Source organism: Oxyura jamaicensis, chromosome 33 (assembly GCF_011077185.1).
Source record: "Oxyura jamaicensis isolate SHBP4307 breed ruddy duck chromosome 33, BPBGC_Ojam_1.0, whole genome shotgun sequence".
In the NCBI taxonomy this organism is placed as follows: domain Eukaryota; kingdom Metazoa; phylum Chordata; class Aves; order Anseriformes; family Anatidae; genus Oxyura; species Oxyura jamaicensis.
The window spans coordinates 1,490,160-1,512,051 of record NC_048924.1 but is presented as its reverse complement, the minus strand read 5'-3'; the positions used below and the strand labels follow the sequence as shown (position 1 = coordinate 1,512,051).

Sequence of the window (21,892 nt, the reverse complement as noted above, 5' to 3'; positions counted from 1 at the left end):
AGCATGTGGGATCCCCGTGGGGTGCTAGAAGGGGCTGGAGACATCAGAAAACAGTTTTAGCAAGGGTTTTATTGCAATCTGGGGAAAGCTGCAGGGTCTGCGGCGCTGCAGGCAGAGGTACAGAGAAAACACAGGTGGGGAAGAGGTTGGAAGGGAAAGCTGAGCGGCAGCGGTGGTGGGTGCAGACTCTCGGGAGGCGGCTGGGAAACGAAGCACGGGCTGGCGCTGCTGGGATGCCTTGGTTTGCCACTTAATTGTACCTTTTTAAAAAGGGGAGAGAAGCAATGAACACCAAAGACCTTCACCAAATAGAAACTCCCCCAAATGAGTTTATGAATGTTGAAAAAACGTCGGCAATTTTCTCATTTGGCAGAGGACCACTTTGCTCTGGTGAAGCATTTATAATATCCCCTACAACTGCAGATGATGATCCCCCCATGTTAAATCAGAAATGAAGCACAAAACTGCTTCTACCTGTCATAAACTTTTTAATTCCCTGCCCCAAAACAACTTCACTTTCCTTACTATGTTGCATAGAAATGCCAGAAAATCCACATGACACAGCAAAAAGGAGAGGTAGGTTCAGGAAGCAGCGCTTTGCTGCCTTCGCCCCAGTCCCATCTGATTTATAGATATAGTTTGAAATTGCTCTCATTATGCAGTTTGAGATGACTTACGCTGCTGGCAGGACAGTGGCCGGGAAGGGGATGCTGGGGGGCTCTTCCTTCAGGTACCTCTTTGTGGAGCTGCCGAAAATAAGACACCACTGCGGCACCCGCTGCAGACATTGCCCTAAGCTGCCCCGCAGGGGCTCGAGGGTAGGCAGTGCTGCGGTCAGCACCTCGCCTTCCCCATGGCACGTGGCCAAAGCCAACAAGGATGTTTTCAATAAGAATGTGCCGGGGATGATTTCATAATGTGCTTTTTTTCCTTTGGATATGTGATGAGTGAGGGTACGTAGCCAGAAACCCAGCTGTATCCAGTGTGGTCAATGTTTTTCAGGTTTTAAGCATTTTGAATTTATTTATTTATTTATTTTAGAAGGCAAAATTTAAAATATGGGCATCTGCAGGAATGTCAGGAGAAAATGTAGTAAACATCTAAAACCGTGTTATCAGTTTGCATCAGGGAGGGTATTTCCCAGCGCCATCCCACTCCCCCAGCCCTTCTACCTGTAGCGCTTGGTATTGATGAGCCAGTGCACGAAGTCCTTGGCCTTCATCTTGTCCAGGTAGCGAGTGAAGTCGCTGGTGAAGGTGCCTTCCGAGTGCCGCTTGATGTTGGACGCAAAGCTGTGGGTGCTCTGGGATTTGTATGAGTGCCATCTGCTTGGGAGGGACGGATGGGGAAAGATGGGGGAAAACCCAGGGTTTAATGCATATTAAATAGCAGGTTCCTGTGCCCTCTCTGTGCAGGGGCTGCAAAATACCATGGTATATGGCAAGATACCATCCTGTATCTTGCTTGGCTGCATGCAGATAGGGTGCTGATGGAAGCGTTCCAAAAATTTGCCTGGGAAGAAGGACCCCAAAGGGTTTTCCACCCATGCAGAGGGACCCAGGATGGAGGTGGGCTCAGCACCGTGCCCACAGCATCTACACATCCTGGGTCTGCCCCTGCATCTCTGCGGGCAGCAGAGATCTCTCTGCTCCTTGCAATGTCCAGCAGATCTGCTTTAGCTAATAGCTCCTGATACAAACTGCCTTTGGTGGCCCAATGTCCCCTGTAAGTGGGGAGGAAAGCAGCAGTCAGGCTTGCTCCCTGTGCTGCCGACACAACCCCTGGGTCTGGGCACTGTGAAATCGCTGGGGAACGTGGCAATGTCCCTGCGTGGGCTGGCAGAGCGCTAGGAGGGAGTTTGTCCAGACAAATATGAAAGAATCAGGCACATTTTAATTGCAAGGTTGCCCCTGAGCCAGGAATGCTCACGTCTCAGCTGGCAGCAGAGCGGAGCTGCTCTGACAGCCACTGTCTGCGCCCTCGGCCGCCTCTGCTGAAGCCCGTACCTGGACGTGTTGGCCAGGTCCTTGGGACCCATCTGCCACCCCGCCGGGATCAGCACGGCAAACACCAGCCCGGAGAGGTACAGCCAGCGGATGATCTTCATTTGCCTTCCTGGAAGTCAAGATAGAAAAGTCTTGGGTTGCAATTACCGTTGACATCCCCCCCCCCCCCCCCAAAACCTTGCAGCATAGCAGGAGGTGGATGCAGCACGACGCAGCCTCCTTTCCAGGTGTGTCGGCAGCATTTTGGTGGGTGCATGCGGAAACCGCATCCCCATCATTATCTATCAGCACGTACGGTGTTGCTCAGTCCTAGGCGCACAGCCACAGGAATGGGTTTGTGTAACCCAAAGACATCGTTCATCGCAATAAACTTTACCGCGAGCCTCCCCTTTCTATCCAGGAGCGATATTTCTATCTCACATGTATCACCGCAATATTGCAGAACTTTCCTGACCATTATCTGCTCAGAATAGCTGCTTTTAGAAGAGTTGGCTAATTAAAGTTTTACATTTCCTATCTTGGCTGGATGGCTTAGCAGTTAAGGGAGTAAAATGCTGCCCCCCCGCCCCTTGTTCGCAGAAAATTAGGCTTTTGGTTTATCCTCAAGCACTTTCATTACTCTGCTTTAATTTCTTTGAAGATTGGTAATAAAGAAGGGAGGGAAAGGCACTTACCTTCTGCAGGGACAACCGTTCCCCTAAAAGCAAGATCCTATTTTCCTCCTTCAAGCTGGTTGTGGCTAAACTCTACTCCTTACCGGTGCTTTTAAGCTTGTTAGCAGGATGCTAAAAGCTGACAGGTAGGTCATCGGTACTCCTCTTTTTAGTTGGATGGGTCATTATGAATCATTACAGGATTTTTTAAGAGGGGCTGTTGCAAAAATATAGTTGTTGCCATATTTTTCAGCTTACGCCTTTAGGGAGGAGGTGGATTTTTTGTCATTGCTCCTTCTCTTTTATTTTTTTCACTGCTTGGACCACAGGAGTGACCCATCGGTTTCCTCCTCTCAGGTGAGCTGTCCCCCTCACTGCCACAGCACATCTTGCACGGAGAGATGATTTCTGTGCCTGCAGGGCTGCCCTTCCAAACACCTTTGGTGTGAGTTAAAAACATAAAAGAAAAAAAACAAAAGGAAAGAAAAAAAGCACACAAGCACTTGCTGCTGTCTTCTGCACGGTAACATTCAGGCTTACAGCTCATAAGGTGGACAGACACCACTTTCCAACCAAGCCCAGTCTTGCCCCCCGGGGCCAAATCTGAATTGGGGATCAATGTCATTTCATCAGTTCGGGGGTGACTGGAAGCACTATGGGCAGCTGTGGATCTGGGTCAGCATTTTATCCCATGGGACATCCAGGCTCAGACCAGAAACGGGGAACATCTGTAACTCGTCAGGCCAAGGACAATAGTTTTGCAGGGGCTTCTCCTGGGAACTGGGCTCATCCTTTTAAAATCCCCGATTCCAGCCATAGAAAAAAGGCTGGAGAACAGCAGAAGCGATGGAAACCCTAAGGAACTGGGTCTGGTCCTGGAGGAGAGGTGTGCTTGGTGCTGACAGCTCCCTGTGGACACAGAGCAAAGCCTGGGACCCCTGGAGATGCCAGGAGGTTGGGCAAGATCTTAAGGGCTGCTCGGCCGGAGGACTGATGTCAGACTGCAGTTCTGCGTGGTTTGGAGACACTGGGGGAGCTCTTGGCATAAGAAATTATACGGTTCAGTGCTTGGGGGGGGGGGGGGCCAAATTTGCACTTCTTATAGGTTTACAGTCACTGGGCAGAGAACAGCAAGCCTTAAGGAAGCGGGGCCATGTTTCTCCCTCGCCCAACACCAGCCACCAGAAGAGATGAGGGCTCTAATCCATGATTTCTCCACCATTTTCTGTCCTCTCCTCCTGGGACCTTTCTTCTAGTGGTTGGATAATTATTATTATTCTACCAAAGAAATTTCTGTAATTATTGTCACTTCCAAAATGCAACTGGTGTTCAGGGGACACTCATCTTGAAGAGCCTTTTAATTAGGGCCAGCAATGGCCTCATGAGAAAGCCTGACATCAGAGGAGGAAGGCAGGGGATTAATTAGCTCAACCTTCAGAGGAGAGGTCCAGATCTCCCACCCATCACTCGGACGGAATATTTATTATCGCTACCAAATTAGCTCCTGGTGACATGGTTTGCGATGTCCCCCTGGCCTGGAAGGAACACGAACTCTGCAGCAGTGCAGGGCTCGTGAGAAGAGAAATTGAGCTCAGCCAGGGCAATGCTCCTGCGCTGCTTCTCACTTTTCTTAATAGTGGCTCCCAGTATCAGAGTGGGATGGGGAAGTGTCCTAGGAGACTCCTTCTCCACTACCCGGGGTGATTTTCACCATCCCTTTGGCATTTTTTTGGCCCTTTTGTGACAGTCTTCCCTCTCCGAGTGTCTTCTTTGCACCTGGGCTGAGCTGCTGGTGGTTCTCCCATGTGGGGCGATGGCACTGTGAGAGCTTGGACCCGTGCTTCAAGATGCATGCACAGATCTGGATTTTGTCCTGTTTTAGGGCTTGGAGAGGTTTTTATGGGCAGCAGGTGGCAGCCTTTGTCTGCCTGCCCTTTGCCCGTCCTTCCTCTGCCTCGCTGCTTCCTCCCCGTTGCTTAGTGGATCCCAAAGCACTCAGCCTGTCCTGCTTGGTGCACCTTCCCTGCAAGTGATGGGAAAACTCCTGGACCATGCTCCATGTTCCCGTTTTACCAGTGTTTAGATAAATTCATCCACACTCCATCCATCCTCTGATGAAGGACATTCCCCTGTTAGGTCCCCCCAGGACCGGGTGTGTGACCAGTCTGCCCTCCTGCCTCCAGCTTTGGTGTCTGCAAGCACCAGGAGAGGCAAGAGTTGCCGGGCTGATTCGATGGTGGCAGTGCGACGTGGCCTTCCAGGGCTGGCCACAGTCAGGCTGGAAGCAAGCCTCATTGAGATTTAAACCTGTCCTTAAAACACAGCGAAGACCCACAGAGCCTCATGCTCCTGCCTGGAGCAATGGGGTCACGATGGCATCCCCTGGCCCCCTTGCACAAGCTTGAAGGCACCTTAGATACAACAAACGGCTCTGATACTCCCACCCTGGAGCTGCAGGCACAATCAAACCAAGTGATGGTTAACTTTGGAGGGATTTACTGTGATTAAGAAGGAATAAGGGCTTTGACTTCACCTTCCTGGGTCCTCTGCAAAGAGCCCTGTCATATCCCACAGCTCCGCAGGGTGCATTTCGGGATGGGAAACCAACCCCCTGTGTACCCTCCCAGCCCCGCGACGCAGAGCCCAGCGCCCCGTGAATCAGCTCCCCGTGCTCTCACTGTCCCCATGGCTGGAGGTGCTGGTGGCCTCCTCCCTCCCTGGTCACAATTAAATGCAATCTTATACCTGTGTGTCAGAGCTCGCTCCTGCCAAGGCATAACTGAGCAAAGAAAGACCTTCTTGGGTCAGTGGTTTCGCCTGAAACATCTCCTTCAGGGTGACGCTGAGTGCACGGTTTCAGTTTCAGCCTCTCTTGGACTTTTTCCTGTGTTTTCCTTCACAGGTATTCTTTAACAGCAAAAGGAGGTCCATTAAAAAAGATACTTTGTGTTTGCAGAGAGGTTTTTTGGCAATTCCTAAGGATGCTGGCTGATTTTCCTGCCTCTTTTCCCCTTTAAGCATGTTTTTTGAGGCAGAAACCACTCTGCCTTTGATGCCGCAGAGCTGAGGGCTCACAGCCTCCTGCTTGGGGTTGACCTCCGCTGCCAGGGAGGAAGAGCGCGGTGGGAAGCAGAGGTGGGGCTGAGCTACGTGATGTGCAGGCTGTGATGAGATGAGCCCTTAGGAACGGTGGCCAATGCCATGTAGCCCATCCCGAAACCACGTCCAGACTGCATCTACCCCGTGGTGGATCTCCATTTTGGCTGAATCTGTCACTGCCCTCCCTTCAGGGCTAAAAGAACGGAAGGAAACTGGGTGAGATCTCTCTTGGCCCCAGCTCCCCTTGTTCTCCCAACCCTGAGCACCCTTCATGAGCACCAAATGTCCACGAGACACATGCAAAAAGGACAGCCGTTGGGTGCCGTGGCCAAGGGCAAGCTTCCCATATGGGAAACTAGTGGGGAATTGCTGGCAAAACACATCAGGGCCATTGGGGAGCTGATGTTTGGGACACCCTGTGGGTGTCCCGCAGTGGTGACACTTCCCATTCGAGCATCCCTGCTCCTTCTCATCAGAGGGAGGTGCTGGTCACTGGGGACCATGTGAAGCCCAGGTCAGAGGCTTCGGCTGAAAACCCAGCAAGCAGCAGGAGGAGCAGGATGCAGGACACTGGGCTGAGCCCTCGCTGCCTCTAAATCCCGGTGCTCAGCCCCTCCAAGGCCTTCAGCCTGCCGGCCTGGTGGCTCCCCTGCTCTCTGTGGGCCCTCGGCATGATGCTCTGCAGTGACAGGTGGGTGCTTCCCTCTTGCTTTTGGAGGAAAGAGATTGTTGTCAGCTGTGCTAAATAGGTTGTGGTGAGCAAGCTCGGTCCTCAGGGCACCCTGGCCCAGCACCAAGTGGTTGCTGCTTCATTCTGGGGCCCCACGGGAGCTGAGCCGGGGCAGTTCTGGGCAGGCAAAACCGTGAGTGTGTGGGGAGATGCCCACGGGACTGGGTGCTCCTGTGGCTGTAAAAAGGTTTGGCTTGCTGCCTCGGTGGTTATGTGCCTGCAGCCTGCCGAAATCCCAATTTAGGGCTGGGGATTCTTATTTAATTCCACTTCATTATCTGAGACAGAGATGGTGGTGTACTGGGTCTGGCTGGGCTTTGATATGCGGAAAATTTTGACAGGTTTTTCTTATCTGCTTTCTGGTTTTGCCTGTAACATTATCAAAATCTTACATAAACTAACGAGACAAGTTTACCTTTGTGCACGGGCTAAAAAGTCCTCAGTGGAGTCTGGAACACATGTGGCAGAGGTTTTAATTTCACCTTCTTGATCACTATGGGCCCCTAACAGGCTTCTGTGAGGTTAAATAACCCTTGTGTCTTTAGATTTGCAAAAATCTTGCCTACCAGAGACCTCCTTTGGCTGTTTGCAGTGGCTTTTAGTTTGGCAGCCATCTGTGGTAACCAGCTGATGAAACCTGATCTTGCCATAAATCAAAACTGCTTCGCATTCAAATGCAACAATTAACTCTGGGTGTGTAGGTGCAATTAGATGACAAATTATGCCTCAAGATTCACTTGCTTGTTTAGATAGGGAAGCTGTGTTTGCTCAGCCGGGGATGTTTGGCTATGTCTTTCAATCTACCCCAGGGGACACAGAGTGATAAACTCAGGGAGTTGCATCCTGCTCCAGCTGCAGAATTCAGACCCTTTGGCCTCAGCTCCTTGCCCCAGAGACTGAAGTTTTGTCTGCTTGCTTGCACCAAGTGTCAATGATGGTCTCAAATAACCCATCTGAGCCCTCCTTTCTCCACGATGTTAGTGCAAAATTTATTCTTGCTATGCTCAAGCATTGCACAGGAGGATTTGAGTCCCTCTGAAAGGATGCAGCAGTAGCCTTTGGACCTGCAGCTCCCATGCCTATGTAGAAACCCTCTTAGCAATCTTGGGTACCTCTTCTGGCCAATTTGGTCTGTTGGAGACCGCAGGGCTGGTGCTAAATAGAAGTGACAGAAGCTGAAGCCCAGCAGCTAATCGGCTGCTGGATGTTTGCTCCTGGTGATGCTGGTGCCAAGGGAAGTCTCATCCACAGGCAGTCCTCGAGCACGCCTGGATGTGGGTGGGGGAGCTCTGTGGTGGGGAAGAGCCTTATTAATTAATGCAAACCACGTTGCTGTGCTTGAACCGAAGTTGGCCTTGCTGAGATGCTGTGGCTGCTGGAGCAAAGATGCAATCTTAGACGTAGATTCTTTCCATGTAAAAGAGTATTTGGGAGCTGGCTGGTACAGAAGGGAGGAGTAAACTTAAGCACAAGGATGCTGCCTGCAGAGGGGGAGAGCTGAGCTGTGCTGTTAGCGATGTTCAGCTGTGGCTTTTAGCTCAAAATCCAAAGCAAAATCATAAAACAGACAATGGGGCAAAACCAAGGACAAAGACATATGGAAAACAAGCCTGCTGATGTCACTAGTGCTAATAGGTGCATATTTACACGCCACACTTAAAAGGGAGCCTTTAACTGCTGATTAAGTGTACTTACAGGATTTCTTTATGAAACACCCGACAAATATTTTTTTATGCCCTTGGAACAAAGCGAACTGATAGCATTTATATCCCTTTCCCTTCTGATGGCAATTAGTACTGATTAAAGATACCATAATTCATATGAACTCTGAGCTTTACATGGGGAGAGCAGTGGCTGTTGGTGTGGGAAAGTAATCGGCAGTTTGGATAACTGGATTAAAAAGTAATGACTTGTAAAAAAGCCGAGAAAAGGCTGGTTTTCTCCAGCTCACATTGCTTTGGCAGGAAAAGGGCTGCTCCGCCACCAAATTAGTGCAGCTCTAGGGACGGGGGAAAAACCCCAGCTGTTAAAAACTGAAAGAATTGTTGGGGAAGGGGAATTGATTTGCTTTATTTATAGCCCTTTTAAAAGGCAAATTATGTAGGGTGTTTTGAGTTTGTTCTCATCCATTTTTTTAATATATTTTTTTTTGAGTCTGCACAAGAGGGCATTATACAAACCTGCAGCTGCACCTTGCTTGTGGGCAAAAGAGCTCTTGCTGGCTTGCCAAATAGGATTAATGTCAAGCCAGCAGAGAAGGGCCTGTATCCTGGAGGACACATGCCAGAGGCTTTATTTGGTTTGTTAGTGGTTATTTTTTGGGGTGGTTTCTGAGCTGAGCTGGTTCCCAGCCGTCATATGCAGCCCTGCAGTTTTGCTGCATGAGAAGGGTCCTTGAGGACCCATGCCTTGTTCCTGCGCCATCCCAAAGCACTGTGCTGGTTGTAGGCTGAGACCAGGCACTGATGTTGGGACCCCTTCGCTCTGCAGTAAAACAGCCCGAATCCTGAGCATGCATCTCCCCTGGACAGGAGCTTGGACACTGCAGAGGCCTCCAAGGGCTGTGGTTTAACAAAGATGTGTTTAATTCCCTCCTTATTTGCTAAGTCCTCGCATCCTCGTTGCTCTCAACGGCTGTGCCTGGGAAACCCTCCTGGCTCTGGAGCTGACCTTTCCCAACAAAGCGCCTTTGTCAGGCAGCCCTCTGGGCTGCAGGCTTTTTTATTTTCCCTTCTTTACTTTATTACTCTTTTCTTTAATGTCACCACCACCCAGAAACACAAGGACCCATTATATGAACTGTGGCTGGACTTTGCTTGTTTGCAAGAGGGAGATTAGGAACAAATGGGCAGCGGTGGGCTGTATCCTGGAAAGCGGAGGCCAAAGGTTTGAGTAAGAGGAAGCTTGGCAGTGGAAAGGCAGCCCTGATCCAGCCGGCACTGAGCCTGTGCTCTCCGCATGCCGGGTGAGGAAGCCTTGTTTTCAGATGGGGTGCCTTGCCTGTGCTTTGGGGTGGAAGCAAGAGGGTTTTTCCATGGGGTGCACCTGTTTTGGTGGGGGTTTCCGTGTCCTCTTTCTCCTTCCCGTGGTGCATCCCAGCAGAGGGCAGCAGGAGGTGCCCTGGGCACCCATTGCTCTCCCATGGGTGCTGCTTCAGAGCACCTGTGCTTGGTGCTGGGGTGAGCTGAGTCCCATCCCCTTCAGGTCCCCCACCTTGGGGCACCTGCTAATAGCTTCGAGCTCTGTTGGGCTTTGAAGAGGCAGTTTGGGGCTGTAAGAGGGTGCTGGTGGGAACTGTGACACCATGAAGCCCTCTTTGGATCCTGCCTGGTCTCTGGATGTCTCCTTCTAACCTTTTCTTTAATTGCATGCTTTCTCAGGCAGCAGTGCTCATCTTTTTTCTGTATTTCCAGTATTAGTGCTGCATCTTCCCTGTTCCGGCCGTGCACCCGTTGGGATTTTGTGTGCTGCAGATCTGCTGGAAGCAGCAAGGGCCAAGCAGGGCTCTGATGGCTTCACATGCACCAGAGCCTGACCCAACGTGCTCATTCAGTGCTGGTCAACCCCAAACCATCCCTGATAAGTGCCCAGCAACCAAAATACAAATTATGGCACCCGGTATTCAGGCGGAGGCTGCTTTACCGAGCCAGGGTGATGCCTGTTGACAACAGGAAGGGTGGCTGTCTGCCCCTGACGGCCGTGTGAGCTGTTTCCTGGCTCGTACCGAAACAGCGCTGCAGCGGCTGTAGGCTGGGCAGAGGCTGAGTAGGAGGGGGAGGACTTGGAGCTTGTGCTTAAGAGGAGATGGGCGCTGGCACAGGCTGTGCCATGACTAATGCCAGCACCCATGCCAGCCTTTGCCGCGTCTCTGTGCAGAGTTCACCTTTACCGGTGCTGTTTCTGCACATCAGCCTCATGTGATGCACTAGAAACTTCTTTTTTTTGGTTTATTTGCAAGCCTTGGACATCTCCTCATGCAGAGCCATGCGCAGAGGGAGGATGTCTCTATGTTGGCTTTCTGGTGGCTCATGGAGATCCTGAAATCCTGAATTGGCTCCTGGATGCTTGGTGCTCTGCAGCAAAGCGGTAGCAATCCTCCTGGCGGGGACATCGGCCGTCCCTTGCCACACGGACCTGCTGGTGTCACCCTGTTGCAATACTGCTCCACTGTGCTGTGCCATTCTGTGCGTTGTTATTCTGGATTTTTCATCTGTCATCCTCTTTTCAACAAGCAGGATTGGGCACTTTTTTTTTTTTTTTCTTTCTTTCTCTCCAGGTGAAAAACAGCCTCGTGCTTTCTGTGTGAAGTCAGAAACTGCGGCTTTAAGCAAAGCATATAGGATTGCAAAATAGTCCACCCTGCTACCAGTCCAGAAGGGATAAGCTCCCAATTAAAAATACATTTTATCCCTTTTCACTTGGGCAATGTGATGGAGAGAGCTGTGGCTGGCCCCTTGCAGGTGCCTCTTTGCTTCAGTCCATTGCAACCCACTGAAGAATTCTGTTTGAGATATTGCCTCTGGGTCTTTATTTCTTCAAGCACCTTGTCCCTCCCCTGCCTCTGCAATGGCCTGGCAACTTCTGCTTCAGGGGCATGAAACGATTCACAGACAGCTGCTAGAGACCTTCCTTGCATAGGCCTCTGATGCATATAAACATAAAAGGTTTCTGAGCTGTCACAACACGTGAAAATAGCTGGGTTTTTCTTCCCTGCCAGAAAAAGTCGGAAATCTTGAAAAGTGTGTGGTAATTACCTACCAATGGAAAAGATACTCGACTTAAGGATGAGAAACAGCCTGCATAATCTTCTTAGTGCAAAGAAGTTGCTTATGGGTATTCAGGAAATAACTGCACCCACTCCCACCACCACCACTCCCCCCACCCCTGATCTTTAACCACAGCAAATGGCATTGCAAGAACGGCATGCTGAGGTGTTTTAGCGTAACAGTTTTGCCTGACAATAAATGTCTTGTACATATATATATTTTAAAATAGGAAGCACTGATATAGCTCACTTTTTACCACGGTGTTGGATCTGTATGGCTGCGAGGAAACGCAGGCAGCAGTGTAGGTGTATAGCTTGGGGGTACGTGGAGATGCTGTTCCAGAAATTGGAACTCTTGTTTCTCATTAGAACCTGGGAAAACAAGCACGCCACGCTTGTGACTGTGTTCTCAGGTACGTAGCACAGCCCAGTATTAGGCACTATAGGTATATCAAGTTTCATGTGTGCAGGGATAATACCAGCCCTTTCTGTATCTGCTGAAATAAGGTTGTTTCCCACAAAATGGCTGTTTTTGCAAAGGGGTGTTGAAAACCCGGTGTTCTGTGGTTACAGGCCCACCAAAAATGGGGATGAAGAGCTGTGAGTGTTGAGAGGAAAAATCAAAATAAAGAATACCCATTCTTCATGTGTTTTAAAGCATTTCTGTTCCCATTCGTGGCAACAGGCAGGAGGACCTCAGGGGATCCCGACTGGGACTAGGGCTTTGCCCTGTGCCCATTCTGGTGAAGATGCTTGCAGCATGCATTAAATGCAACCTCTCTGCACACATTAAATGCAACAGGGACCATGGGGAAGTCGGGTGTGCAAGGGGCTAGTGCGGTGCAGAATGCTGGCGCTCAGCATGGGATGGTGCTGGCATCTGCAGGGTGCTCACCTGCATTGACCTCCGGCTTAGCAGAGCTCACCCCTGCCTATGAGCTGGGGAAGGGTCTCAACAGGCGGTGCCCCCCTTCCTGCTGTCCCCAGCCCTGTGTGGGGCCATCCTGCTTGTGTTTTCTAGTCGTGGCCTGGGTGACTTTTGTGGTGACGCAAAGCTGCTGCTTCAGAATCCTCTGATTCATCCCCATGGAGGGCTCACACCCAGGCTGGGCTTCTTCTCCCTGTTGTTGATCACACCGGCGGTGCTGGGGCTGGGCCCCTTGGTGGGTGCTGGGCACCCCAGTTCCCCCACAATGGGAAGGGGTGTGGGGTCTGCCAGAGCAGCCGTGGGTCCTTTCTCAGCATAAAGGTGGATGGGGTCTAGATCAGCAAAGCAAGGAGGGATGCCCAGGGACAGCCCCTGTGTATTCAGGGTCCAGGGGTGCATCCGTAGGAGACTGGGATGCGGCTTTTGGGGATGCCAACATGCTTCCATGGGCACTGGGTGCTTCCCCAGCCCCACGCTGCACTCTGGGTCACTGCGTTTCTGCTTCCTAGCTCTGCCACCTATCTGTGTGACCTCAGCTAAGAGCTCTTACACTTCCTTTTCTCCTGCTTGTCAGTTGCCTCTTCTACTGAGAACTTAGGGGTGGCAGAGGAAGACAAGGGTCTGCTGCTACCCAGGCTCCTGCAGTGCCATAGCCTGAATTGCAAAATGACTTTGGCATGCTCAAACAGCTGACACTGACCTGTAGGTGACCTGTCTGATCACATTTGAGCTGTATCTGGTAGTGGGGAGCATGCAGGCAAGCATCACCTTGGGCTTTGGTGCTCAGAGGAAACCTCATTGCTACAGCACGAGGAGGGGCTGTGCTGGTGGAGCTCTGCACAGGATTTAGGGAGCTGGCAGGAGGGACGGTCAGGACTGTGCCAGCTCAGTGCACCCACGTTGCAGTGAGCCCAGGATAGCCTGGGTGAGATGCTTTGGCAGAAGGTGGTGGCAGAACTGGAAGAGCAGGGCCACAGCAGAAGGTCAGGGTGAAGGTGTGGGTTTGGCACCTGGGATCGGTGCCACCGGCGAGGGGGCTGGGGAGCGTTGCGGGTCAGTTTTTGAGGGCACCTGTGGAACCTTGTGGGAGAACTGGTATGGCAGAAAGCCGTGCCTGAGTCAAACTGGTGAAGGAGGATTGCTCTGGGCTCCTCCCAGCTCGCACCCTCCTTGGGAGATGGGCTTCAAAATGCCCTGCACCTGGGCACCCCCTGCTCTTGCCCCACACCAGCACCAGTGCCTGTTCCTCCTTCCCTCTCAGGATTAAGGACTTTATTGCCTTCCAAATCGCCTTTTCTCCTTTATCCACAGCAAAATAAGCATAACCAAACCGGACCTTGGGACGTGCTTTCAGTGTCTGTGTGTCCAAGTCAGCTGCATTGGCAATTCCCCCTTCAGGTCCTGCTCAGGACTGGCTTTCTTCCAGCAGGATCAGTGGGACTAATCTTAAGGTGTCACCTCTCCTGGCAACCTCTGCTTCAGCTCCAGTCCTTGGGAGATGGCCTCAAAGGAAAGCAGCCCTTGCTGCCTGCTTCCCCTGAGGCAAATGTGGCCCTAGCCATCCGCTGCTGCAGGATTTGGGTTCAGCTGCCTGCTCTTACCCTGGATCCTTGAGATGGCTTTGCATCCAGTTAAATCCATTTTTGCTCCTAAAAATTTGATAACTGAGTGAGATTGCACCCATGATGTGTTTTAAGTTTCCTTTATTCACAATAAATAATAAACTATATTACAAAGAACTCACACAAAAATCAAAAAAAAAATGCATTTTTTCTGCAGCCATGAATAAACAGCACCAGCTAATGCATGAAAGAGCATCTATGAGCAGAATGGGTGGGGAGAAAAAGGGGGATTTTGCTGCACCCACCTGCCCAAAATGGTCGTTCTTCTTTGCTGGTGTTTCCATCCCCTGGGCCACAGAAGGCAGGGCTGAAATCCTGCGTGGGCCAAATGTGTGGTCTCAGGCATCTCTGAATTGTGCAAATATCACACCTAGAAGGGCATGGATGCAGCCGAGTGGGTGTGAAAGCACAACGGAAGGCTGTCCTGGGCTGAGACTCCTTCACTGGGCTTAGCTGGCTGCAGTTAGGGTAGGAGAGCTTCTAGCACTCGTGCTCATGTAGAGAGATTATATACACACACTGCAATGTTCTCTTCTTTCTTAGTCATGGATGGCCTTTGAGTTAGAAGACTTTTGCTTAAGAGTCTACTGTAGCTGGATGTGTTCATTCCTGGTTTTGATGCACACATGAGCCCATGTGTGGGGTGTCCTCCCCTCCTTCTGCCTGTTTTCCCCATCTGCTCCTATGGTGGGGTCAGCTCCATGGACTTCTTCCTCTCCTCTCTCTGCTCTTCCCATTCCTCCTCTGACTCGTAGGTGCCCTTGACGATGGCAACCCTGTCTGACATGTTCATGCAGTAGGGGACGAGGATGTAGAAGTACAGCAGAGCAGCCAAGCAAGCCCCAAGGATGGGCCCAACCCAGAACACCTAGAAAGCAACAGAGGAGAAGGTGAGAGGAGGTCTCAGAGGCTGGTGCACCAGCTGCAGCCATCACACCAGCATCCCCCTGCTGCCCCACGTCTCCCAGCCCCCAGAGAGATGCAAATACCCCTTCCAGTAGATTTTGTGGGTTGAAGTCCCCTCAACGTTTGCTTGGTGAAGATGTCAAGCTCTGTGAATGCAGAGCTCTGATGTTCTGGAGGGCTGGGTATGAGCTTGCAGGCAGTGCTGGGTGAGCGGAAAGCCCAGCCCAGGCTTTTCTGTGTGCCTTATTGACCTCAGGTGATGTCCTAGCTCAGTGCTATCCGTTGCACAGAGGGTTATCATTTTCTCCTTGCACACTCTGTCTCGGGGCTAACCTGCTCCTTTCTCCCTGTGTTTTGGGGGAACAAACTCCCTCCTGTTGACTTTGCAGGTCCAGGATGGGACATGATACTCCCAGTGCTGTATTCCCGTGGGAATTGCTGCCTGCCCCCTTTGTCGCCCGTGTCTGGCCCCGGTGGCTCCCCAGCCAGCCTGTCCCAGCACATAGCTGATGCTCACCCAGTGTGCGGAGCTGAACCTCCTGACAATGACTGCGGGCCCAAAGGACCTGGCTGGGTTCATGGAGCAGCCGGTGAAGTAGATCTGTCGGTGAGGAAAGGAGACCGGGTTAGTGGGTGTCATGTTGCTTAGGAAATACGAGCAGCTTTGCAGAACTGGGGCCTGAAATGGCTGAAGTGGCCCTTGAAGCTGTTTCTCTCACAGGCAGGCAGGGATCCACGTATCGCAGACAACGCCCTGTTGCTTCTCCTAATGCAGGTCCCTCTAGGACCGACCATGTGAGACCATTCTGGGGAGCCCCATCCTGGTGGCAGCTCCTGCCCTGTCCTCCTGCCTGGACACTCACCCCCACCAAATGGCCGACAGCGACGGAGAGGCCGATGGACAGTGCTGGGGAGCCCACGTTGCCATTCCTCCGGTTGTCTGTGGACGCAAAGATGCACACAGCCAGCTGGAAGGTGAGGATGATCTCCACCACAAGGGCCTGGCCTGGGGTTGTGTTGTTGTTGAGCTGTGAACCATCAAGAATGGCAATAATTAACCGTCCACGGGGCTTGTCTTTCTCTCTGTTTAATTCCCCAAAGTCTTCCCCCCCCGCCCTGAGTCCCTTCTTTCCTTTGACAATCCCCATCTCTCTCCTCATTTGCCTCTCGCTGCAGCACTCAGAGCTTTTCCACCTGCACACTTTGTCCCTTTTTTCCTGCATATCTCTCCCCCTTGCTCACTGCAAGCCATTTTATCCTGACTCTTCCCCTCCCTGCTTTGTGGGGACCTCCCCAGGAGGCTGGGGAGCAGCCACTGCAGAGGGGCATGGGAGGAAGGGCGCAGGCTGGGGGGGACGACAGGGCACGTCATGGGGGTAAGCCGGGCTGTTGCTGTCCCAGGGCCTCCATGCTAGCCTCCAGGGACTGTGTCAGGTGGACTCAACCTCATCAGGCACGGGAAGGACGAAGCAACCTAAGCTGTGGTGGCTTTTTTTTTTTTTTTTTTTTTTTTTTTCCACCTCAAGGTGACCGGTTTGGGACATGTAGCACATGGCAGTAAGACACCTTGTAGCACCTCGTCAGCACCTCGTCCTAGCGATCGAACCCTCTGCAAGGTGCCTGTGCTGCTCCAAGGGGTCCGGACCTGGGCTCGGGTGAAGCGGTAGCTCCACTGCTCCCATTTCAGCTGCTTTCCCAGCGCTGCCCTGAGGGTATGAGATGTGCTCCCTGGCCTTGCTGCTCTTGGAGGGTCCTGCCATCTCCCCTCCTCCTCCAAGAGCCCCTGCCCCTCACAGCCCCTCTGTGCCCTCCCAGGAGTTTCTCCTCATTACACCTTCTGCTGCTCCTCTCCACACCCTCTCTCCATCCATAGCCATTTCCCAGCTCCCCGGTGGGCTTCTGCTGCCCCTGCCCATACTGGTTTGACTGGGCTCTGCTCTCTGCCCTCCCCCTCTGTCTCCCGGTGCAGCTCCTATCCTGACACTAATCTCCAGGTGGAGAGGCTGCAGTCAAGAACATCTCAATGGTGCTGGTGACTCACTGGGGCCCTTAGGATAAAGGAAGCGCTTATTAAAGGAGAAAAACCCACGCCATTCATTACTGCACACAATAAACCTGTCATGTCAATACTCTGCTAGCTACATCGACATTTGCTCCTATCTTGTTCCCGTCCCTCTGTGCACACAGGACACCGTGCCAAGACCAGCCATCCGTACGGATTTGGCCCTCCGGGTCAGTGCTCGTGCCAGCTGCTTGCTTACAAGGGAAGTAAAGCCTGCATGGGAGGTGGGCTTCACGGCGGATCATCTCCAGGTGGGGAGACTTACCGAATTGATGGCCAGGTTGCCACGGGTGTTGGCTGGTGTCACGCCGTAGAGGATGCCAGCGCCGGCAATGGCCCCAGCCAGCTGGGCGATCACGTAGAAGAGCGTCCGGAGGAAGGAGATCTGGTTCCCAACAAAGAAGGCGATGGTCACCGCGGGGTTGATGTGGGCGCCGCTGATGTGGCCGAACGCCTGCACAAGTGTGCCGATGGCCAGGCCGAAGGCCAGAGAGATCTGCAGGATGCTGGGGAGGGCAGATGGCCACTTCAGGGCCGAGCCGAGGCCGATGAAGACGAAGATGAGCGTGGAGATGAACTCGACAAAGACGGATCGAGCAAAGGCCAAGGTTAATATTTCCCTCTTCATAGTGGGAGTGGGTAGAGGGCAGCCAGCAAAGAAGAAAGTTTAGGTTTCCTCTGTCTCCAGGCTCTTCTGTCTGCACCGAGTTGTAGGGCCATACCTATCTATATATGCAACAGCAGCAGGGAGCTGTGTTACAAGGCGGGGGGTGGAGCCGAGGAGTTAGCCAGGCCTCCCAAATTATCATGTGAAACTGGAAAAGTTTCCATCCGAAAATAACTTCGGAGCCTCTTGGTGAACCAGTGACTCAGATATTGGTGGCATTTCTTTCTCCTTCCCTCCGCAAACAAAGAGCCCCTATAGGGTGTCTCCGTGGTCGTTAGATAACGCGATTGCATAACGGCGCTGTGCTCCCTCCTCTGCGTTTCCCTTTTACTACCTCCCTCCCGCCAGGTGCTGGGTGTTTTGCTAGAGGTGTTCTTGTTATTCCCGTCCTCCATTTGCTTGCAGAGTGGAGGGCACTGTAGCTTTGCTTGGAAAGTCTCATTGCTGCTGTCGGGCTGGAGGAGCTCTCCTGGGGCAGGGCTCCGAACTTTGGCAGGCAATTTAGATGGGGTGTCAAAACGTCAAACAAAGTTAAGCACCTGGAGCTGCTCCCAGGTATCGAGATAGCTCAACAGCAAAAATCGAGTGGCTTGCGATCATCCTGGGAGCAGGGCAGGGCTCAGGGGGCACTTTGCCAAGCTGGGATTTCCTCGTGGTGTGCAGGTGGAGGCTGAATGAGATGGGGTGGCCCTGATAAAGGGGGGTGATCCCTGGCGAGCCTGGCTCTAAACCCCTTTGCTGCCTTTCTGCTCTGCTGCTCCTTCCGAAGCTCGATAAGCATCGGGTGTGGGTTTCACCTGTGTTGGGGGTGCTCCGTGCCCATCACCAGGGAGGGTGCGTTCTATGTGTTGTCTCGGGCCCCTTTCTTTTTGCTTTTCAAGCTCTTACTCAGTGAGGTCAATGATTTTGCTCTTGGGAATGCCAGCACAAAGCCATAGACTTTGCATGGACACAGGCCATGTTTGCATGTCTCCTTTCATGTTCCCATGGTGCTGGCCTCCATCCTAAATCTGCCTGGCTGAAAATCCTTGGCTGGCAGCGAGTGGAGGTGGGAGGCTCTCAGTGCTCTGGCAGGGAGCTGCTGGGCACTGAGGTTTTGGGGCGGAAAAAGGCTCTGGTGACACTTAACAATGAATTCTTGATCCCTTTGCAGTTTTGTGCCAGGATTTATATTTGTTTCAAATGGGTTTGGGTGCCAGCTCTGCTCTCCTTGCTGGACTCCAGCTTGGCTGATTGCTTATCGCCTTTCTCAAGCAACTCCATTCTCTGTGCCTAATGCAGTGAGCTCAGGCCAGGATTATCCAAGGCTGCCATGTGCTTCTGCAGAAGTAGTCACAGTCCAACGCTCAGTGAGCAAATCTCTTTGTGTAGGAGAGTGGTAAAATCGTTTAAAATCCTCTTTAAACTAAAATTAAAAATTTAAAAAGTGCTAAAAAATTGTATTCACTGCTGCCTTCTGCTGGGTGCAGTCAGATGTACACATTTCCTGTGCCATTTGATGTCAAAAGCTAGGAGGTATTCCCCTTCAGAGCAAGAAGGGGGGCACTCCTTCCCCAAGAACCAAAAATACATGAGTCCTTTTTCTCCAGCTGTACCCAAAGCCCTGAGCTCAGCACACAGACCCAGAGGGTCTCGAGGGACCGAGGATTCATTACAGTGTAATTCCTGACGATCATTTTCTCCCGGTTCTGCTGGTCCTGGGGAGATTGCCGAATTAAAAACCAGATCTGTTATCCTAGAAACACCTGGTCCGTTGGCGTGTTTTGGTGAAAGTTTTGCAAGCTGGTTTTTCAAGATACCCTGGCCAGATTCCAGCTGGAGTAATTGCTTGCCACTTCCCTTCAAACCTGCCTGTGGTTCCTTCTGGATTAGATGCACCTTGCTCCCATTCCTCCAAACCCTTTCGTAACGTGGCTTCTCTTCCAAGGTGACTGCATTTGCAGGCTCCTCCACCACGCGCCTGGCTTTAGTGTTGGCAGCGATGAGCCGAAAGACGCTCTGCTGGGATCCCAGCTGAGGATAATAACCTCCTAGCCAGGCTCTGTCTGGAGAGAAAGTCCTCCGGCCCGACTAGGGGATGTAATCAAATAATGCTGAAAATGATGGGGAAAAACTTCCACGGAGAAGCAGGTTGTTTTTCTAAGTACAGGTCTTCCAAAACATATTTTCCCATGATAAGTTGCTAGACTTTCTTCTCTGGGGCATTCCTGCTTGGCTTCTCTGATGTCTAACTATGCTGAGTGGTGCGAAGGCTCCTTCTCCTCTTGCCAGCTGCATGTCCTCCAAGGAGCTTGTGCGAGCTGGAAGTGCCTTTGATGTGTCAAATATAATTGAATTGGGCAAGAAGGCATTGCGCAGGGCCCTGCTGACAGACGGACACCTACGTGGCAGGGTCATGCATACCTTACCTCTCCCCTAGGCTTTTGGAGGAAAGGAGACCAGGAGGCTTTGGCACTGCGAGGAGGTTCAGCCATTCCCTCCTCCTCCTCCTTCTCCACCTCCTTCTCCTCCTCCTCCTCTTCCTCCTCCTTGCTGGTATCAGCAAGCAAACGCTGCAACCCCAGTCACCCCCTTCTACCACTCCACGGCATGGCTGTGGGGCTTGCTGGCACTTTGGAGACGGCACACCTGGAGGGGGACAGGGACCTGAGCCCCCCACTGGCTGAGGGTGTCTGGGCAGGAGGAAGGCAGCCAGTGCCTCATCCTCGCCTGGGGCCCTCCTGCAGCTCTGCCTCGCCCACGGAGGCGTGTGTGTTATTAACTGAATACGTGTGCTGTTCCCTGTCGTCCCCGGTTTGCTGATTGCATTTTCTGAGCCCGCACAGCGCTGCTATTAATTTGTCATTTCCACAGCAGCCCAGATTTCTGATGAGTTCAACCCCGTGTCAGACCTCAGACCTGGCGGATTGGCTTGCAGGTGGATGAATTCAGATAACAAATGCTGCTGATATCCAGACCGGTCCAGTTCTTGGTCCTGCCCTCTCACCTGGCTCTGTACCTTAACCGAAGACTTTAAAACTGGCACAAGAATACAAGAAGGAATATTAACAGTAACAGGAGACAACAACTGTTGGGATTTGGAATTAGTTGGGGCTGGATGGCTGAAGAAGAAAGTTTGGTTTAGGTTGTTTTTAAAGAAAGGGTGTTTCTTGCTGGCTGAGCTTTGGGAGTTTGCAGAAAAAAAAAAAAAAAAAAAAAAAAAAGTGATCTGGACTGGGAATTCAATGTAGAGCAAGAGCTGGCAAACTTTCCCCTCCACATCCTGGTCCTGGGGCTGCTGCTTGCCATGGTGGGGTTAGGGTAAAGCCTTGCCACTCTCTAGTACTCCAGGATGTCTCTGCACAGGTGTTTTAGATGGGGCTTTCAAGGATTTCTCTAATCTAACCCACGATCTGCTAGTGCTTGCTTTAAAGGCGAGGGATTATTCTGCTGGCCTGAGGCAGATGGTACTTCCACCTTCGTCTGTCCCGGAGCAATGAGGTTTTTGCTTCCCTCAGTAACCTGATCTGGTTCCTTGGAGCAAAAAGCCCATGAGGTTGACTAAGCAACCAGCCACCACAGCTGGCTGTGGGAGCCTTTGCCATAGAGATGTCTCTGTGGCAACTTTTGGGTTGTTTTTCTGTGTTGAGCTGCATTCAGTTTGGGAAACCCTCTTGCACTCGCCAAGGCAGGCAGGTGGGATCAGCGATGGGGTTTAGGGGCCAGGTTTGGGGGTGTCCCCGTGTCCCTTGCTGCCATCCCACTGTGTGGCAGCTGCCATTTCGGCTTGCAGAGCCAGTCCTGAAGCTGCCATCCAGCCCTTGCTGGTCGCTGACCTTGTAGCCCATGAGTCTGTAAACAGGGATGATGCCATTTAAATGCTGAATAGTGTTAATGCTTAATAACAGCATTGCTCTGCTCTTCGCTTAGAAATTACTTGGCAGTCTCTAAGGCATTCAAGTAAGTGGATGCAAACACTTTGGGGCTGGCCTGCAATGGAAATGCCAGCATCCTTAATAATTAATTTGCATCATAATCGTCATTAAATTGACACATGGGGATAATAATGTGTATCAGGGAAAGCAAAGCCTGATTAGAAAAGAGATCTGTACGAGATCACACAGTGAGAAAGCTGGGTTTGAAATTCTGGTGTCCTGATTTTCAGGTCTAGCCTTTTCCAGCAAGGCCACCTGCATCAGCGACATTAAGAGGTTGCATTTCTGCTCATCTCGGTAAATACTTTGAATTCTTATGGGCCAGCAGCCATTCACCAAGATCCTCGGGGCTCAGACAGACCTGCCTTTGGGAGGAGGTTTTCTTCCTGAAATGTGTTTGCTGTGGAAGTGTTGTCTTTCCCTATGCTGTCTCTTTTTAGGATTGCAAGGAACACGCATGGTAATAAACACTGAAATGGTCTGGGGAGAGAGCCCGAAAGCAGTGTCACCTCTGCCTGGGCACGGTGGACAGGTGGGATG

The 21,892-nt window shown here is 51.7% G+C and overlaps 2 protein-coding genes across 2 annotated transcripts; both read right to left on the bottom strand.

The window, feature by feature from the left end:
- Nucleotides 1–42: 42 nt before the first annotated feature.
- LOC118155614 (exendin-3-like) lies at nt 43–4,906 on the bottom strand. The gene is made up of 5 exons (XM_035308996.1): nt 2,681–4,906; nt 2,007–2,115; nt 1,173–1,325; nt 678–746; nt 43–260 (listed from the first exon to the last, which is right to left on the bottom strand). The coding sequence occupies exons 2-5, from the start codon at nt 2,105–2,107 to the stop codon at nt 251–253; spliced, it is 333 nt and encodes a 110-aa protein (XP_035164887.1). The 5' UTR covers nt 2,108–2,115; nt 2,681–4,906; the 3' UTR covers nt 43–250.
- Nucleotides 4,907–13,867: 8,961 nt separating this feature from the next.
- AQP5 (aquaporin 5) lies at nt 13,868–17,524 on the bottom strand. Its single transcript, XM_035308945.1, has 4 exons — nt 17,037–17,524; nt 15,573–15,737; nt 15,227–15,310; nt 13,868–14,671 (listed from the first exon to the last, which is right to left on the bottom strand). Exons 1-4 carry the CDS (start codon nt 17,397–17,399, stop codon nt 14,486–14,488), a joined length of 798 nt encoding a protein of 265 aa, XP_035164836.1. The 5' UTR covers nt 17,400–17,524; the 3' UTR covers nt 13,868–14,485.
- Between the last annotated feature and the right edge of the window lie 4,368 nt (nt 17,525–21,892).

Excerpts from the sequence above, each read along its gene's own strand:
- LOC118155614 (XM_035308996.1), bottom strand. The coding sequence starts at position 2,107 with ATGAAGATCATCCGCTGGCTGTACCTCTCCGGGCTGGTGTTTGCCGTG. Across the intron at positions 1,326-2,006 it reads GACCTGGCCAACACGTCCAG|ATGGCACTCATACAAATCCC; the intron begins GTACGGGCTTCA and ends CCTCCCAAGCAG. Across the intron at positions 747-1,172 it reads ATCAATACCAAGCGCTACAG|CTCCACAAAGAGGTACCTGA; the intron begins GTAGAAGGGCTG and ends TATTTTCGGCAG.
- AQP5 (XM_035308945.1), bottom strand. The coding sequence starts at position 17,399 with ATGAAGAGGGAAATATTAACCTTGGCCTTTGCTCGATCCGTCTTTGTC. Across the intron at positions 15,738-17,036 it reads GCAACCTGGCCATCAATTCG|CTCAACAACAACACAACCCC; the intron begins GTAAGTCTCCCC and ends GATGGTTCACAG. Across the intron at positions 14,672-15,226 it reads GGTTCAGCTCCGCACACTGG|GTGTTCTGGGTTGGGCCCAT; the intron begins GTGAGCATCAGC and ends GTTGCTTTCTAG.